We start from the raw sequence: 19640 nt of genomic DNA, 5'->3' as shown, positions 1-19640 counted from the left end.
GCTGTTGATTATGACACACCTTCCTGTCAACTTAAGATTCCATGGAGGGGGTCTTACCTGGTGCTCCTGTGTACATGATGGAGAAGACATTTATCGCAATGGTCGCAGCGTAGAACACAGGGAGTGCCCGCAGACCATTCGGAACAGGGTCCTCCTGTGTGACAGTGAGTGAAGTGGGAGGTCAGGGCTGAGGACACCTGGTAGCAATGCAATCAAAATGACACGAGTCCTGGTCACAGGAAGGTAATGTGGCGTGGTGCTGGGGGCTGCTGCCTCAGCTGAGGCCATCTCTTCCTCACAGATGCAGGTTCAGCAAGCCCACATCTGTGGCCAGCATACACAAGAGAGTGCTAGAGTCACGTGAGCTGACGTCAGACTTAGAGACAGAAACTGGTAAGGGAAGCCCATGCCTCAGGTCCCACGGTTTGGCCATGACTCCTTCCAAACTTACCATGCTCTCCTCTCTGGCTGAGATTAGCTTTGTGCACGGCAGTCTATACTCCTAGACTCCACCCTCCAAGGGTTCTAGAGAGGCAAGTGCCAGCCATCACAGCACTGATGGTATACTTTATATGACCCTATGGTTAGACACATTCCAGCTTTATTAAAATATATAAAGGCAGGGTTGGAGAGGTAGCTTACCTGTTAAGAGCACTGGCTGCTGTCCCAGGGGATCTGGGTTTGATTCCCAGCCCCCACACGGCAGCTCACAACGATCTCTAACTCCAGTTCTAGGGGGGGCCAATGCCTTGTGTGGACACCTGGCACACATGTGCTACACAGACATGCTTATAGGCAAAACACTCATGTACGTTAAATTTAAGAAGAGAGACTATATTTCCTTCAGGGACCAACAGCAAGATGGTGCAGAAGGGAAAACACTGGGTGTTTGGTAATGATGCTCTAGTTGTCTCTAGAACTCCTGTGAGGAGAGAACTGACTCCTCAGAGCTGTCCCTTGACCTCCACATGTATGGTCTGCCTCACGTGCCCCATACACAATAGTAATAAATCAGTTACATAAAGCCAGTATTGTCACATGTGCTGCGATTTACAAGCCCTGTTTCTAAGGTAGAGTGCTCAACCATCAGCTTCTGAACGTCAACAAGAACCCAGGCTGCTTAGGTAACGGCTGCTCAGCTGTACTTCCAGCCTTTGGCCATGGCACTCTCTTGGTATACCCACAAGAACGGCACTGTGTGTGTTTGAGATGAGCTTGTATCTCAGAAGTTATTAGAATGTTATTTTTTAAGAAGCTTTATTATTTTTACTCTAGTCTATGGCTGGGTGTTCTGCAGGCAGGCATCACAGGGATGCAGCGCCCATGGAGGCCGGAAGAGGGCCCTGGAGCCCTGCCGCTGGAGTCCCAGATGGTTGTGGGCTGTCATGTGGATGCTGGGAACGGAACCTGGAGCTTCTGCAAGAGCCATCTCTCCAGCCTCTAAAAATGCTATTTTAAGCAGATCTATAAAAGATATCTGAAGGAATACTGTAGGCTAGAAAGACATCAAAGCAAACTAGTGCAGAGCTGCTACTCAAATATTTCAAAAACGTGATTGATCTCTAAAATATAGCCTGATGCACTTATGTGAATGTGCCACCTGTTAAAATTAAAGGAAAATGAGACATAAACACTGAGGTGAGCTGAGGGAGCATGAGGAGGTGAAGACCGTTTCAGAGATACGACTTTGAAATGCAAACACAAAACATATGAGGGGTGCTTGTGGGTTGGTGCAGCTCAGCAAAACACTCTGGGGTGCCTCCAGTCTCCACCAGCACTGCTCCAAAGGCTCGTGGAATGATAGCCAAGCCTAAAGAATGTAAAAGAGAGACAGCAAATGTGTGTGAGCTCTCGACTGGCCAGGGAGGTGTGAGAGAGGCAAACATGAAAACATGGAGGAAGCGGGGAAGCATACAAAGCTAGCACAGCACCTGAGATTGCCACGCAAGGTGCCCCGACTGAGCTGACAATGGGAGAACACAGGTGCTTCCTGTCACTGGCTTTAGAAGATGCATTCTTTTCTTGGGAGCCGTTGGGTGGGACTCCCACCCAGGAAGTGCTGAAGGTGGACAGTCACAAGCCCAGGGGCTCCTTGAGACTATTCTGTCCTCTCTTTCTTCCTCCCTCCTACCCATCCATTTCACCCAAAACCCGGCATGTTCTCCCCCGATCCCCAAGTTCTCAGACATTCTGTTCTTGTTGGAAGTGATACAGAGCATCCATGCGAGTGAACAGGAAGGTTGAGGTGGAATGGGATGTTTTAAACATGCAGTGAGCCAGGCTGGGTAGTAGTAACGACAGCCAGGCTGTGGATGGTGTTTTTAGAAAAACTGAGCACTTTGCATTGAAATTGGGCATTGGGTCAATTTCAGGTGGATGGGGGCTTGGGTGAGGGGAGGCCGAGTTGGCTTGGGTAGGTTGCAGTGTGCTGGGCTAGAGTGAGTTGAGGTGAGGTTGTCTGGGCTGGGGTGAGGGGGGGCTATTGTTTGATAGGGTAGTGGTGGCAGGGGTGGGGTGCACTTGAGTGGTAGTTGAGGTAGTGGTCTGGGGTGGTGTCTCATGTGCCAGGGGAGTGTTAACACAACAGTTCTTTTGTAGCATTATCTGTGGAAATTCTAAAAGGCCCAAGGAGAGATGACCATTTTTTAAAAAATCTTTTAAGAAAGAATTGATTTGAATCTTATCGCTCTTCAACAATGGGCATTTTTCTCTTCTTTTCTTGTTCTATTCTTTACAAACACACTGTTCAGGCTCAATAGATCTGTTTCTGGTTTCTTTGAATGAACAGATTTACAGTGAGGCACAGGAAGAGATTAATAATAACACAATAACAGAACAATCATGACTATATAGGGCATAGTATAGTTATGTAAATGACTTCTCTTTCACGCTGCTTTATTTACCGTACTTCCTCTTCCTCCTCTACTGATGTGTGAAATGGCACAGTCCCTATGTGATGAGCTGAAGGGAAGGCAATGATGTAGCACTGGGCTTCCACATAAGAATTTCTTCAGCACAAATAATACAATAGCAGAGATGGCTAAGAGGAGTCAGCGGTGGGTATCAGATACAACACGGATATGCTGGGCAAAGCAGAGGTCACATCCTCTGCTGGGTGGTATTGGATGGGATGAGATGTCATCACATTACCGCATGGCACGCATTGTAAAACCGGCACATTCTTTATTTGTGGAATTTTCCATTTAAAATTTCAGACCCTATCTGGCCATGTTTCTAACTGAAAGTAGCAGAAAGTGGAACTGTGAATAGGGAAGACAAGCACATAACACAACCACTGGCTATTACGCTTTAAGGGCTGGTGAGGCAGCTCGGTTGGTATAAGCGCTTTGTGTGCATGCCTGACAGCCCAAGTTCAATTCCTGGAAACTAGATAAAAGCAGAGACGACCGACTCCACGAAGTTGTTCTCTGACTTGTGCACACGTGCCCTCTAACCACACGTATGTACACACATAATAGTAATGAATTAAATAAAGTTAGAAATGATAGGCTTTATAGGTTAGTATTTCTGTAAGTCAGCCAAGGATGAAACAAAGAGCTAACAAATGTGATACATGCATATTATATAATATGGAATATCATGCATCCATAAATGGATGGCATCCTGTCACTTGCCAGCACCTTAGACAGCACTAGAAGACAGCATGTGATATGAAGTAGGACAGGCTAGAAAGACACGTGCTGCACGGGTTTATCTGCAGAACAGAAGTCAACCGTGTACATGTACAGCAGAGTGAAGGCCACTGCAGGTAGGACGGGGACAGAGAAGGGAAGCATAAAGGAAACATGGGTAATGACTACAGAAATATAGTTCAAGGGGGACGTGGGATGCTCTAAGTTGGATCCTGTATGTCCCCTAAAGGCACTAAGAGGATGTGGAAACTTTTCAGAGATGGGGCATAGTAGGCGGACTAGGCTGGGGGGGAGGGTGGGGGAGGAGGCTGGAACCAGACAGAGTGGAGACATAACCAAGGAGCCCAAAGCCAAGCTCCAATTCAGGGTGGGCTGGGCTACCACTGGCTCAAAGAGAAAGAGACAAATAATGATGGGCTGAAAGCTTGGGAATCCTGGCCCCAAATAACCTTCTTCCTAGTAAGTTGTTTATTTTAGGTATTTTATCACAATGATGGGAAGCCCTTTTAATGGGACTCACTACATAGATTGGGCCGGCCTTGAACTCACAGAAACCTACATGCCTGCCTCTATTTTGGGAGTGCTGGGAGTAAAGGCTCGTGCCACCGTGCCTAGCAAATTCTATTTCAATGTTTTGTTTTGTTTTGTTTTAAGACAAATAAATCTCTGTGTTTTCTTTTATCTTCTTAAATTAGGCAGTGTTTCTTCATTTTAAAAAATGGAAAAACACCTATTCTGGCTAGTTTTACATCAACCTGATACAAGTTATAGCCAGCTGAGAGGGGAGAACCTTCGTAAGATCAGGCTGTAGGCAAGCTTGTAGGGCATTTTCTAAATTAGTGATTGATGGGGGAGGGCCCAGCCCATTGTGGGTGGTGTCATTGCTGGGCTGGTGCTTCTGGTCTATAAGAAAGCAGGCTGAGCTGGGCGTGGTGGTGCATACCTTTAATCCTAGCACTCGAGAGGCAGAGGCAGGTGGATCACTGTGAATTCGAGGCCAGCCTGGTCTACAAAAGTGAGTCCAGGACAGCCAAGGCTACATGAGAACCCCTGTCTCGAAAAAACGAGAGGGGGGGGGGAGAGCACGCGCAAGTTAAACAAGCCACGAGATGCCAGCCAGTAACCAGCACCCCCTCCATGGCCTCTGCATCAGCTCCTGCCTCCAGGTTCCTGCCCTGCTTGAGTTCCTGTCCTGACTCCTCAGGGATGCACTGTGACCTGGAACTGTAAGTGTGACAAGCCCTTCCCCCCGTATTGTTATGGTCATGGGCCCATCAGTGCCCATCGCAGCTGTGGTCACCCTGACTAGGGAGTAAGGAGATTATCCAGCTGATTTTCATTGATGATTCCATTTCAAAATCTTCACACTTACTCTTTTATATTCTGTATAAAAACCATACGATCACCTTTCATTTTTGAGGTCTGATCCCAGTTTCTTGGAGTACAGGCTAAGGAACTAACAGGCCCGCAGAGCACCATCTGTGTGCTAGACCCTAGAGCGTCTCAGCCCTTCACTGAGGCTTCTGAGCGCTCACACCAGCCTCTGACTCGAGCTCCAGGTGAGCCTTGGCAATGAAGACCCGGTTCCCCACCGCCCTACTGTTGCTAGTCTCTGCTGAGTGGTACCGGAACTAGTTAGGACATTCGTGAGAAACAAAGGCAGAAGGAGCCGCCTCACTTACCTTTGTTAAGATGAACATTCTAATTAGTACAAACAGCACACCAGACATGAAGCCAGAGAGGAGCGGGGATATAAACCAGGAGGCAACTGAATGATGAAAGAGAACAGCCCGTGAATGTCGAGGCTCACGCCCAAGTACATTTAAACAACACAACGAGCAGCAACGCATCACGTGCGTTAACACGCAGCACCGGAACTCTCTGCCGCATGTCAGAGCTCAGGAAGCCCACGCTCACGTACATCTCTCCGCAGGCACAAACACACGTACACAGAGCTGGTCACACTGCCAGGTTACTGAGGTTTACATCTACCGAGTGCTAGCCGTGGTTTATAGATTAGGGCCGTCTAAGCAAGTGGTTCTCAACCTGGGGGTCGTGACCCCTTTGGGTTGCATATCAGATGTCCTGCATCTCAGATAGTTACATTTCAATTCATAACAGTAGCGAACTTACAGTTATAAAGTAGCAACGAAGATAATTTTACAGTTGGGGCTCACCATGAGATGAGGAACTGTGTTAAAGGGTCGCAGCATTAGGAGGGTTGAGAGTCACTGATCTAAGGCACTGACTTGCTTCTAGCAATACATGTGGAGTCTGCTGTCCCAACAGCAAGGGTTACATCTAAGTCACATTGTATTTCCTTTAGCCACATCCAGCTTGGCTCTGTCATTCCTGACACCTAATGACTAGAAACCTCTAGTGTTAGCCTCCAGCAGGGGCTTCTAAGGTCAGCCTGCCCTGAGAAACCACCTGGGTGTCTTGAGACATCAGTGATGCTCTGGCCCCAGCACTAGGATTCTGGAGGTGCAGAACAAGACTGGGGTGTGGACACCTCAATTGCTCCTTCAAGTTGTTCTAATGGGCCAGAGTGCGTTTCCAGAAGCGTGGGACATAAGGTGATTTTCATGGTGGCAGGCCAGGATTCCATTATGACTTCCTAAGGCTTTGATGGTTCTAGGGAACAATGACCACCCTACATGACAGGGGTGGCACTGTTCATTTGAGGTCGACCCCCAAGAGGGTCCATCACTAGCTAAGTGTAGATGGACCCCGGCAGTGCTTCCTCCAGGGGGCAGAGACTGACCATGCCCACTGACTCTTGGAGTTAAGGCTTTGTCTTCCTTAGGGCTAGAGTAGTCTTCCTCAGACCCCTATGCTGCTTTCAGTGAAGTACATTTCTCCACTTCTTGGCAAGAACAAATAAGATGTTGATTTTCAAAGCTAGATGATGCTGTAATTTTCCCCTCTGAGACAAGGTTTCTTTGTGTAGCCCTGGCTATCCTGGACTCACTTCGTAGACCAGGCTGGCCTTGAACTCACAGTGATCCACCTGCCTCTGTCTCCCTGAGTAAAAGAGTGGAGTTAAAGCTGACATGTAACAGTGAACTTGCTCTGTTAACAGAAACTGTAAAGGGAAACGTATTACCTACCAGTACAATACAGGCCTAAACCTTAACATTCGAAGGAAAAACATTACAGAAGTAACTTCTGGTAGCACTTGCTCTAGGAGAGGCAGACTTTACTTGCTAAGGGTAAAAGAAGATGGCAATTACCAATCTTGACCAGCTCCATCCACTGCACGCCCTTCGTTCCGATGGCCACAAGGGAGAATCCTATGGTAGAGCCGACTATGCAGTGCGTCCCTGAGATCGGGAGCCTCAGGAAGGACGCAATCAACTGCCAAACAGCTGAACCTGTGGGCAGGAAGATGAGTTAAAGCAGTGCCTCCGCTCCGGATTGTTTCCTCACAAAGTGCTAATCACTTTGTAATCACTCAAGGTGATTAGCAGCTATCACGTGAGGGTGAGGTGTCAACCGATGCGTCTGTTCTGTGTGAAATCTGCCCATACTAAGCAAGAAATTAAAGAAACTACATGCAATAAAAAAAAATTTTTTTTAAAGAATATATGGGGAGGAAGTTTTGTTCTGTGGTGTAGTCTGTAGTGATGCATGCTGGAGATGGCCTGCGCTGTTAGTCAGCCCACGTGAGAGAGAATAACATGCTGCAATGCCCACTGATGTTTGCCTCCTGTGTGAAAACTAACTGAGGCAGTTAACCTGACACTGGGCACCTGCTCTCAGATCGCGCTTACAACACTGGGAGCTCTGAGTTTGGCCCTGTGTTCTAGGCTTTTCTGGGCCACAGGTCACCACAGACATTTCCCTAAGCAGCTCACATATGGCAGGGAGCACCGAGCGTATCAGCTGTGAGACACTCCTTTCAGCAGCAGTCGCTGAAAAGGGCAAACAGAACAGAAGGCAACAAAAGGGCTAAGCTGATAAAGTGGACTATTACTTTAGTAATCCCAAATGTTAACTCTGAAAATCAGGTTGCCTGGCAGCGGCAGTGTCCTTAAGCAGCCCCCTGGCCTTTTCTTCAAAGATATCTGAGTGGCAGAAGGGTCATCTAAGGCCACATAGGTCCTAGTGTGTCAGGCAAAGTAGACAGCTGCTGCAGCAAAGGCCAGGCTTGCTGACCTCTGAGCTGAGGTTGGGTGTGGCGCCATCTCTCAAGGGTGTGTTGAGTGAAGAAGGAACCGTGCATGTGTTGCCATAAGGTGGCAAGCCTTCAGGGTAGCACCTGACTTTCCCTGCTCAGTTAGTTCCCTGGGCCCCACCTCTGTGACCTAGGTCAGCAGCAACCGGCTTTCTTACACATACAGTCACAGTTAGGATCGGGTTTCCTAGCCCAGAACTGTAATGGAAGAGTGTTAACTTTATGGTTTTTTATAAGTATTCATGTAAAGCTAACTAGTGATGTAGGCAGATGCTCTGACCCACCCTGTCGCACCTGGATGCATTCTCCTTCCTGAGAGCAGCCATCGTGGGGGTCATGGGAAGAAGGGTGAGAGGGGGACAGAGTGAAGGGGCAGCACATGAGGCCTGTTTGCAAGGGGGCAGGCAGCGGGCAGGAGCCACCTGACCCTTGGGAACTGCTGAAGGGTTAGGGCCATCTGCATGTCCAGAAGAAAACTGAAGAAAGACACTGTAACAGGAGGTGACGACATCATACATGGAGGAAAGAGACAAACTATGGAACAAAGAAACCAAGAGAAACAGGGACAATGGGGGACAGGCTTCTCTGAGGGACGAAGTCGTGTCTGGATGATTAAGGAGAGGGCAAACAGAGGTGTGGGGGCACAGGGAGGGTGCGGGCCGGGTGTGAGTAAGGGTAGGGTGCCGAGTGAGAACAGGGAGCGAAGGGTGAGGAGGCTGGACAGCTCTTGGCGGTTTGCCTGTCAGCGTGGGCACTTCCGTGAGGAGGTGGCGGGATTTGCATGCATTGGTAGCCTCTCATGAAGTGGGTTGATGGGCCGAGCAAGGGACTTAACAGATAACTTGTTCGCTAAGTTTAGGCGGCATTAATAGTAGTTTCTGCCCAACCCATTTATCCCTGCCATGGCCTCAGGCAGCAGAGGCCCTCGGAGAAACTGCAGCAGAGTAGAGTGACACGGAATAGACAGAATGAAGGGGGGGGGTAGACCGAGAAGACAAAGCGAGAGCGGGAGAGAAGCCCCGGAGGCGGAATCAGGAGGATGAAGACACTGAGGGTCCAGGGCTCTCAAGAGACCCAGCTTTGGTTTTGGTCAGTGACAGTGACACTGACATCTTAAACCCACAACCCCCCCCCACCCCCCTTGTAAGGAATTCAGGTTTTGAAGTCTAGACAAGTCCTACCAATTCCCAACCGAATGAGCTTTGAAATTCAGCTAACCCACAAACCAAAAAGGAAAGAGCAGCAGCAACCACCACCCCCAAACAAAACCAGAGAAGAGAGGAACCCGAAGGAACCATGCTATTCAGACAAACCCTCAAATTGCCTTGGTAAACCCAAATTCTAGCTGAGGTAAAAACAAATCCTTTACTCTTTGAACAAGGAGCCAGAGGCCGAGCGTGGGGAAAGAGGGACCTGGACCAGCTGCACTGACTGCAGGTCAGCGGTAGGACCCCACGCTCGGCCCAGGGGGTGCTCGGCCCAGGGGGCGCTGGGTGTGGAGGCAGAGCAGACCTTTGAGCAGCAGAGCCTCACCCTCTGAAGGCTCAACAGGAGCAAGAGCCTCCACTGAGGCCGGTTTTCCTTTATCCTTTCTATATTATTACTATTCAATACCTGTTTCTCACAGGACCTTAATGCAGCGGCTCTCAGCCTTCCTAAGGCTGCGACCCTTTAACACAGCTCCTCATGCTGTGGTGACCCCCAACCATAAAATCATTTTCATTGCTACTTCATAACTGTAATTTTATTACTGCTATGAGTCGTAGTGTAAGGTCTGTGTTTTCTGATGGTCTTATGCGACCCCTGTGAAACGGCTATTCAGTTCCAAACGGGTTGTGACCTACAGGTTGGCAACTGCTACCTTAATGAGAAAAAAATCAATTTTAGTTGACTATAGTGAAGTTATAGATTAAATTGTAAGCTAAACCCACAAAAGTTAAATTAATCAACCACCCACTCCCACCCGAGTACTGGAGATTGCCAAGGCCTGGCACATGATATGGACAGATCCTACTGCTGAGCCACATTCCCAGCTCCCCAAATACACTGCATACTACTATTATTTTCTGTAGTACTAGGGGTTGCCCTTAGGGCCTCATGCACGCGAGGCAAGCAGTCTAGCCCAGAGGTGCACATTCCATCCCCTAAATACTGTCATATGATACCTACATTTTTGAAACATTCTCACATATGATTTTTAAAAATTAGGAAAAAATATAAATCCATTTTCAGGGCTAGTTATAGGTAAAAATTTAAAACACGGTGACTGATATATATGTGTGTGTGTATGAGTGAGTCAGTGTATTCTTTCATAACTTTAGCATATCCATAAAACAATAAATCAATATTCTACAAGTGGTAACTTGAGGCCCAAGTATACTTTTAAAGTGGCTAAAATGCTGAGAAAAATAGATGCTTCCTTGTAAAAATAATAAAGTACAGGCAATGAAAAATTGTACAGCACACACAAAGAATTAAACCAGTTATTGAAACCAAGGCTCCACTCATGGAAATGGCAGTGGTGGCAGGCGAGGCAAGCGGGCGGGCGCACGCCCCACTGGTGCGGAGATTAGGCTACTCACCGACCATGGCACTCACTTCCCCAGCCATCAGGGTCTCCACCGTCTTGTTGTAGAGGTTTACGTCAATGATGCCTTTCCGGATAGTCTCTCCTACTTTCGCTCCCAATAGGACAGAGCCAGTGGTTTCAAATATTGACGCCAAAATGCATGCCTGTCTCAAGGTCACCACACCAGAGCCCACCGCGGTTCCAAAGGAGTTGGCCACGTCATTTGCACCAACTGAAAATGCCAGGATGAAAGCAATAATAAAACCCAAAATGACCATCCACAGATACCCGTCCATGGCCATTTTGGAAGACGGACTCTGGGGGTACTTTTCTTTCACAGAAATATTTTAAATAAGCAAAATTTGAGGTTGTAACTTTGGGAGGCCAAGAGTTCTTGTAAACAGTGAGTCTGCTCTGAAAAGTGCTGGACAATGTTGACGTCTGAAGAAATTGTTAACCGCTGGTTTTTAAACTACTGTCAGTACAGTTCATTTGGTTACGTTCAGTCAGTGGCACAACACATTCCATATTTTTTCTTGCGGGCTGGGAAATCTGTGATCTTTCGTCCTACAACAAGAAGAAAAACAAAAGAAGCCCGATCACTGTGAGTACCTGTAATTGTTCTTCAGAAGTGAACTGTTTAAAGCCAGCTAATGGGATCCATCTCAGGCACGGGACAGATCTGACCACAGAGCCATCCAAAGAACATTCCAATCAGCGCTCCCTCCAAACCAACCAAAAACACAAGGTAAAATACAAAGCTGGCTTTTAAATTGTTTAATAATGACAGACGATAGGATGCCGTGTTAGGTGAAGTGCCGTATGAAGTTTAAAAAGTGTATGTATTTGGCTATTGTTTTCAGAGAACAGTTTCCTCAAATGAGCACCAGACAAGGGGATAAGACAAAGCTCTATCATAGTTCAAATGCTTGGAATGTGCCTGGCTCCGGTTATGGAGTCCGACTGTGTGACACCACAGGGTGAAGCGTCATTACATTTATGTGTGGGAATGGTGTGTCTTCAAACTCTGGAGCAAGGTCACTCCTCCTGGAGGTGACAAAAACACAACTATTGTACCTCAGGGGAGGGACAGAAAAAAACGAGGACACAGCAGGCAGGGTGGGCAGGCTGGTCACTATCTACGACTTGTCCATCTACCGTCTCTCACCTTTTCCAGGAAAAACCTCACTTGACTGGCAAGATTACCATCGGCCTGATCACCCTGGCTCCCGGTCACCCCTCACTCTGCCTCTTCACTACTTGAAATCACAAAGCATGTCTAACCGCAGGGTTTGGTCTTTGTGGTCATTGAATGAGAAGGACCACCATAGGCTCATGTTTGAATACTTGGTTTCCAATTGGTAGGATTAGGGGGCGTGGCCTCGTTGGCGGAGGTGTGCCACTGGGGCAGGCTTTGTGGTTTCAGAAGACTTTGCTCTTCTACTTTCCGACCGAGCTATAAGTTCCCCGTCGTTCCTGATACCATGCCTCTGTGCCACTATCATGGACTCTGACCCTCTGAAATCATAAGCCCAATCAAATGCTTTCTTTTATAAATTGCCTTCGTCGAGGGGTTTTGTCACAGCAAACTGGAAGTAACTAATACAGTACTTGATGATTCCCTGCCAGGAACAAACCCTCCACGATAGCCCCACAGCCAGCTCCCTCCTCACTGCGGTTAGGAGCCTGGTCCAACTGCCATCAGGAGGCTTTTCTGACGCTGGAGATAAGCAGTCCCTTCTCTGTGCCCTCATTCGTCCCTGTTGCTCTTTAAAACCCAACATATCACGTGACCCATTCACTCATTCATCCATCTAGCAGCCAATCATCCTACAGAAGGCACAGCCTGTGTTCTCCCACTACAAGACAGAAACTTTCGTTCACTGCTAAACTCCAGGATGTAGCATAGATGCTGAATAAACAGACAGGAGAGGAGACGCATAGGAAACACTCCTGGGCAGTGCTGGGAGCTTTGTAACTGCTGTTCTATTACTATCCTGGCAAGGAACCAGGTTTGCTTTTGTTCTGAATGGTGCCAGGGATAAAGGATGGGGCTCAGCAGTGTGCTCCTTCATAAGTGCTTATTGCACTGAGCACAATGAAGAAGGCTCGTCACCCACATCACATGCAGCACAGTACTTAGAACAATCAACAGTAAGGCATTTTCAGGGAAAAAGTTCACAATGGCAGTATAAAAAGTTAACATTAGAAGACAAAAAAAAAAAAGGCCTGAGAAAGCTGTTCGTTGGTAGCACGCTTGCTTAGCACATATGAGGTCCTGGGTGAAATCCCCAGCACTGAGGGAGTGGGGGAGGCCAAAAGGTAGCACACTTAATTGAAATTGATAGTTTAATCTATGATTTTTTTGAAAATACTTAGCTTTCCCAAAAGTATTTTGTGGTTATATGCTTCTCAAATCAATCAATCAATCAATCAATCAATCTACAAACATGCTGAGCTGTATATTCATATACATTATACAATCATTATAACATTTAACAAACTATATGCTGATAGAGCTTATCATTTTTAAGATGCGTATTCTACTCAGGCTCCATGTGAGACTAACGAAGGCTGCTTTCAAGGCAGAAGGTAACATTCCACTGAAGGAGGTTTGTTAATGTGACCAGTATTAACATGTCATGGGGGAGGGGTGTGATGGCTAAGGCGTTGCTCATCCACAGGACCTGGGTTTGGCTCTTCGCACCTCCATGAGGTGGCTCTTTGCACCTCCATGAGGTGGCTCTGAGTACCTGTCACTCCAGCTTCAGGAGAGCTAATGCCCTCTTTTGGGGCCACTGCTCGCTCTTTTACAATATTTTAAAAAATGAGATCTTATTTTTTAGGGTAGGCTGTAAAGAAAAACGGTCAGCAAGCATTTACTGGAATTTCCTTTGTTGGCAATATAATGTGAGTGGGATGGATTGGTTATGGCACAGCCGGAGCTGACGGTACAGTGGTAGAAGCAGACTAAACCAGGTAACAATATAAATGAGTCCACACTGCTGACCCCATGAGAGCAGAAAATGGAGTATGACTTCACTGAGGTCTCAGGAGGGCAAATTACTTCTGTGACCATGGAAGGCATGTGCAAGTACACATGTACACATGTACACACAAAGAAAGAAAGAAAGAAAAGAAAAGAAAGAAACAAAGAAAGAAAGGACCTTCTTTTTTCTTAAAATATTATTTTTAAAAAATGAAATCTTGTTTTCTAGGGTAGGCTTTAAACAAAAATAGTCACTTTCCTCGTGGGAAGGACATGAGATTAGGAGAAGGCAACGATGAGGAAAAATATGATGACAAGTAAGCTGGGCCACTTTAAAGACCAGCCACGATGTGAACTGTGTCAGTGAGGGGCTATCACAGAGAGTTGTTATGGTCAGACCTGGTGCGTGCGTGTGTGCGTGCGTGTGTGTGTGTGTGTGTGTGTGTGTGTGTGTGTGTGTTCACACATTTATTTGTGATGTGTAAGAACACATGCCAGGGTGCAATAGGGAGGTCAGAGGACACCCAGTCAGTCTCCACCATGTGGACCCTAGAGAGCACACTTAGGCTTGGAGACAAGGAACTGTACTTGCTGAGCCATCTTGCCAGGCCAGATGCAGTATTTTCAAAAGACCATTCTGGCTGTGGGGGACAAACTGCCCAGGGCACAAGTGTGAATGTGGGCAGCCTGTGTGCTCAAGCATGGCACGGGGAGCCTGGATTAGAACAGTGACAGTGGCAGGTGAAGGGAAAGAAAGCGGCTTCGTTGCACAGTTGTGGGCGAAGAGGGGCCACAGTGAAAAATAACTAATGGGCTCCTTCTTCCTTGTCGGGCTGTTGTTCTCGGTGGAGGGGGAGGGGCTGGTGGCGGGGGAGGGGCTGGTGGCAGGCGCTCTTGGATATGCCGAACATTACAGAGTGCAGCTGGCGATGCCAAGCTGCTGTGTCTTTTGCTTTGTTTGGAAGAGAAATTAGTCGGTTTTGTTTGTTTGTTTTGTTTTAATGTTTCCTTTGGCACCAATTCCAGCCCAGAGAACCCCTTTCCTAGGTCCCTAGGATCTGATGTCCCCACTCCCCTACCCCCGCCCCTTTTTTCCTTTGAGGGCACTGTGTAAATGTCATGCACAGATATGCACGTTGGCAAGATACCTACACACAAAGAATAATAAAATATTTAAAAAACAAAAACAACTAGATTACCTTCCTCACTCAAAAGCAATCTTAGATTCCTTTACTGTGACTTTCTTCACCTTTGTGTGCTGAGGAGAAAGAACTCCTGCTCTGTTGTAAATATATATTACATGTTTTTTTAAAACACACACACACACACACACACACACACACACACACACACATACACACACACACGCTCAGGTGAAAAAAACAAAATGTACAAATAGACACACAGTGGACTGGAGAGTTGGCTCAGTGATTGAGGGGTCTGTATTGCTTTTACAGAGTACACTTTGGTTCCCAGAACTCAGGTCAGGTGGCTCACAATTGCCTGGAGGTTCCAGCTCTGGAGGATCTGACGCCCTCTTCTGGCCTCCTCAGGTACTACACTCAAGTGCACAAACGTACTTGCAGAAACATACACACACAATTAAAAGTAAACCTTAAAAAGGCACAGGAAAGTATGGAAATGCTTCTTTAACTGAGACCTTGACAAGCTAGATGATGCCATGGAGAAAGACGAAATGTTAACTTTCCAAGAATTACAGATGTCCAAGTTCAGAGCAGTCAAGATCTGATGAGGGTACAGATGAGGGTATCAATGATACGAAAGCAGGATGAGTAAACACTGCCTCACTCGATATATGATGTTGAGACAACTCAGCACTGGCTATGTGGATGGGGAAAACACTGGACTCTGCAGCGGGAACAATGGCTCAGCAGCTACGAGCACTGTTTGCTTTTCCGGAAGTCTCAGGTTCAATCCCTAACACCCACATATTGCCTCACAACTGTAACTCCAGTCCCAGGGGATCTGATTACTTTTTTAGGCCTTCAAGGGCACTGTATAAAATGTCATACACAGATATGCACACTGGCAAGACACCTATACACAGAAAGCAATAAGACATTTTAAAAAGCTAGGCTCCCATCCTCACACAAAACAAATGAGTCTTAAAGGCAAAAACTAAACCCTAAAGAGAAAAAAAGACACAAGCAAATACATATTCAGTATTGGGATGGGGGCTCACACACAGCATGAAGGCAATTAATAAGAAACCCCAGCAGTGGAGTTTATAAAAAATTATAGATGGAGACAGACATCTTTTTAAAAATGATTTTTGTATGTGTGAGTATTTTGCCTGCATGTATGTAAGTAAAAACAAACATTCTCAGACTATTTTTGGATAGACTTAAAACTATTTTAAAACAGGAATGTGGAGGAATTGTGGCCCCAAACACTTTTATGGAAAATGAACTTTGGGTAAAAAGGTCCCTGCTGAAGGATGCTGCTAGAGATTTTTGTAGTTTATATGTATATATCACATATATATTTATTTTATTTTAGAGGCAGGATCTCACTACGTAGCCCTGGCTGACCTGGGATTCACTATGTAGACCTGAGTGCCCTTGTTTTGAGTTATGGTGTTATGTCTCCTAAATTGACCTCAAACTCACTATGTAGCCAAAGATGACCTTGAACTCTGACCCTCTTGCTCCCGCCTCTCAAATCTTGGGATCACAAGCATGTACCACTGTGTGTTGTGGAGGGCTGGCCTTCCATCATGGTCACCAACCATTTTTACCTGCAAGTTCATGACCTTGCTCAGTTAAAGTGTTCCTTCAAAGATAAGGTCCCCAGACAGAAGACCCTTGGCCCCAAATGCATCCCAGCCGCTCCCTAAAGACGTAAGGCCTGTCATCTCTGAAAGCTGGATCGGGATCCTGCTTTTTGACACTTTGGGTGAAGAGAGAGGTTTCTACCTTTTCAGAGGTGTGATGCATTGTCTAACGACTCTGCCACATATGGTGACTTACACTCCCCAAACACAATTACTAGCTTTTCCTAATAAACAAAATATTCATGGCCTGGCATGGTGGCGAACACCTGTAATCCCAGCACTCTGGGAGGCAGAGACAGGCGGATTTCTGTGAGTTCGAGGCCAGCCTGGTCTACAAAGTGAGTCCAGGACAGCCAAGGCTACACAGAGAAACCCTGTCTCAAAAAAGGGGGAGGGGTAATTCATGTTTGGCATCTTTGTAGAACAGCACAGCAGAAGACAGTGTCTCTTTTAACATTTCATACACTGATATTGTTTCTACTTACACCTCTCTCGAACAACAATGCAAACGTTCACATTACACTTTAAAATGCTTGACAGTAGCAAGCAGGGAAAGGTGGCACATGCAACCCAGCACTTAGGAGGCTGGCGTAGGGGGTAATGGGTCTGAGAGCATCTTGGGCTACTCAGTAAGTTCAAAACTTGTGTGGGCTACATAGCCAACTTGTCTTGAAAAGCCGGAACAGGGGCTGGAAGGGTGGCACGGTGGTTAGGAGTGCTTGTGGTGCTTACGTGGTGGTTCAATTCCCAGCGCCCAGATGGTGGAGTGAAAACACCCATAACTTCAGTTTCAGGGGTGTGGCTCCCTTTTTATGACTTTCACAGGAACCAGGCACACACATTATGCATATACATACATGCAGGAAATACACTCATACAGATACAATGAATAAATTTAAGATATTTTAAAAGTCAATACCAAACCAACACCCGTGAAATGTAATTATATATTTATGAGGATATTTTTATATCATCATGCTAAGGGTTAAGAATGGAAATGCTTGGGAACAGCTCTGAGATAGTTTTGGTATGTGTGTTTGTGTGTGTGTACATGTGTGTGGACCCATGCCTGCATGTGTGCCTGTGGAAGTCAGACTCTGACATGAGCTGTCTTCTTCAATGGCTTTGCACCATATTAAAAAAAAAAACTCTTTATTGTAATTATTTATTTTATGTATATAAGTGTTTTGTCTGTGCACCAATTGTATGCCTGGTACCCAGGAAGGCCAGAAGAGGGCCCTGCATACCCTGGGCCTGGAGCTACAGATGGTTGTGAGCCACTACATGGGTGCTGGGAATTGAGCCCAGGTCCTCTGGAAAACTAGCCTGTGCTATTAACCACAGGACCATTTCTACACACACACACACACACACACACACACACACACACACACACACACACACTTTTTTTTTTTAATTCACCGGACCTGAAGCTCACTGATTGGCTAGACTGGCTGGCCAGCCCCTGGAATCCCTTTCTTAGCCTCCTTGGATTACAGATGTGTGCCTCCCTGCCTGGCATTTCTCCTGGGTCTGGGGACCAGACTTAGATTCTCATGTTTCTACAGCTAGTGCTTTGCTCACTGGGACATCTCCTCAGGCTCTCAAACTGTCTTTAAAACAGCGTATTTACAAGCATGCAAAGCAGTCTGGTGGAACAAAGGAGCCTGAGGAATATCCTGACCGAAGCAGATCAAGAATAGAAGGGAGAGAGGAAGAAGAAGGGAGAAAAATCAGGACTATTTAGCCAAATGCGAGACCAGACTCAGGCACAGGGAACACAGAGGCAGAAGCAAGAAGATGGAATGTTTCCTTGGTGGGAGCCAAGAATATGAATAGCCTAAGGATGAAGATGAAAGATGGCACCTGGCACTGAAGGTTGAACTCTGCAAGAGGATGGAAGGGACGGTTTGCTGACATCTTGCCACTTTTCTCTCCCAGGCTGTAAAAGGGAACATGTCTCTCTTCTGTGGAGAGGGGAAAGAACACAGGACCTGCTGGCAAGACTCCACCCCCCATTCCTGTCTAGTTAGCCACTAGTTACCCCACTCTGGCAAGTCATCTCAGAGACCAGCTGAGAAACAGGAAGCCGGTGCTTAACCACTGACTGTATGCAAAGGAGAAGCCATGCAGGGCAGGGCAACTGTTAGCATCCTTAGCAGGTAACCCCTGGGGGCCATGGAAAGTTAGGCCTGATCCTACTTGGTTTGGTAATGGCAAGGGGCCTTGGCTGACTCATATTCATGTTCTAAAGCAGTTTGGTCTTCTATAAAATGTGGATCGTGGTAGTAATATTCATGTCTCATACAAAAATTAGTGTGCGGCTAACTCTAATGCTAGGAAGAATGCATTTCGTAACTGTGCTGTGCTTCAAGTACCTTGAAGGAACTGGCTTCACTAAGGGCAAAGGAAAAATAGAAGGATACAAACCTTCTAGCAACATCTTTCTCCCTGAGTGACTCCATGCCCTGCCCCAGCCCTGTGGGAGCCCTGTGGTTAACGATGGTTCCAAATCCTAGAAAACATTCCTCTTGCGGTCCCAAACCATGGTTCTTCCTTGGTTAAAGAGTGACACATACACTCTAAGGGACAGGGACGTCCTGGAGTTGTGGTGGGGTGAAGGGAAGTAAAGGGAGATACTAAAAAACATGGAAAAGCCGAAAAGCCTTAAGGAAAACAAATTACTCAAAATGGTAAAGCTGTAGCCGGGGCCCAGGTCAGGACAGCCAGCCAGGGATATATACTGAGACCCTATCTCAAAAACAGAAAGAAAAAAAAAGGAAAGCCACAATGGTAGACAGTCTGGCAGTTCCTTAGAGAGCAAAGCTGATCCAACAATCCAGTTTGACTCATTTTAAGGGACACTTACCTGAAGGGCATGAGGACACTTGCATACCCGGGAACTATTTGGTTTAATTTTTAAGTATGGTAGCTGTTATATTACTGCATTTTTTTTCAGAATTCATGAAAGTATATACTTAAAACTTTATTGTAGACCAATTAAAACTAACCCAATCGAGATCACACAAAGCAGTAGTCACTCTGATAGTTTTTCTCTCCTGTACTGTAGGTACTATCCGCTCCCAATTCCTCTGCGTTAAACAAAACAGAAACAGGCATTATTCCTATTTATTTAAAAGAATATACATAGCGACACCATAACACTGGCCGGTTAGGGATGGGGAGACAGACAGTGCATGAGGACCTGCGCTTTGATTTCCACACGTGTAAAAAGCTGGCCATGGCAACTCATGCTTACAACGCCAGCACTGGGGAGGTGGAGAGACAGTGGGCTTCCAGAGGCTAGCCACTACAGCCTGACTGGTGAGCTCAGGTTCCAGGGCTAGACCCTGTTGTAAACACTAAGGTGAACAGGGCATGGCGGCATTGAGAAGGCAGAGGCAAGAGCAGTATCTTTGTGAGTTCAAGGCAGCCTGGTCCGCACAGCAAGTTCCAGG

At 46.6% G+C, this 19640-nt stretch overlaps 1 protein-coding gene across 3 annotated transcripts in view; it reads right to left on the bottom strand.

Moving 5' to 3' along the window:
* The window catches only part of SLC20A2 (solute carrier family 20 member 2), a 91822-nt gene that overhangs the window by 20849 nt on the left and 51333 nt on the right, over positions 1–19640 (bottom strand). For all 3 annotated transcript variants that reach the window (XM_084758888.1, XM_084758890.1, XM_084758889.1), the window contains exons 2-5: positions 10413–10966; positions 6887–7027; positions 5336–5421; positions 58–154 (exon numbers count right to left, since the gene is read on the bottom strand). In XM_084758888.1, the coding sequence (XP_084615014.1) occupies positions 58–154; positions 5336–5421; positions 6887–7027; positions 10413–10701 (613 nt within the window). In that variant the 5' untranslated portion in view covers positions 10702–10966. The remainder of the gene's footprint in view (positions 1–57; positions 155–5335; positions 5422–6886; positions 7028–10412; positions 10967–19640) is intronic.

This window comes from Acomys minous, assembly GCF_964271855.1.
Source record: "Acomys minous genome assembly, chromosome: 15".
In the NCBI taxonomy this organism is placed as follows: domain Eukaryota; kingdom Metazoa; phylum Chordata; class Mammalia; order Rodentia; family Muridae; genus Acomys; species Acomys minous.
The sequence above is the reverse complement of the archived record's forward strand: the minus strand, read 5'-3'. Positions and strand labels throughout refer to the sequence as shown.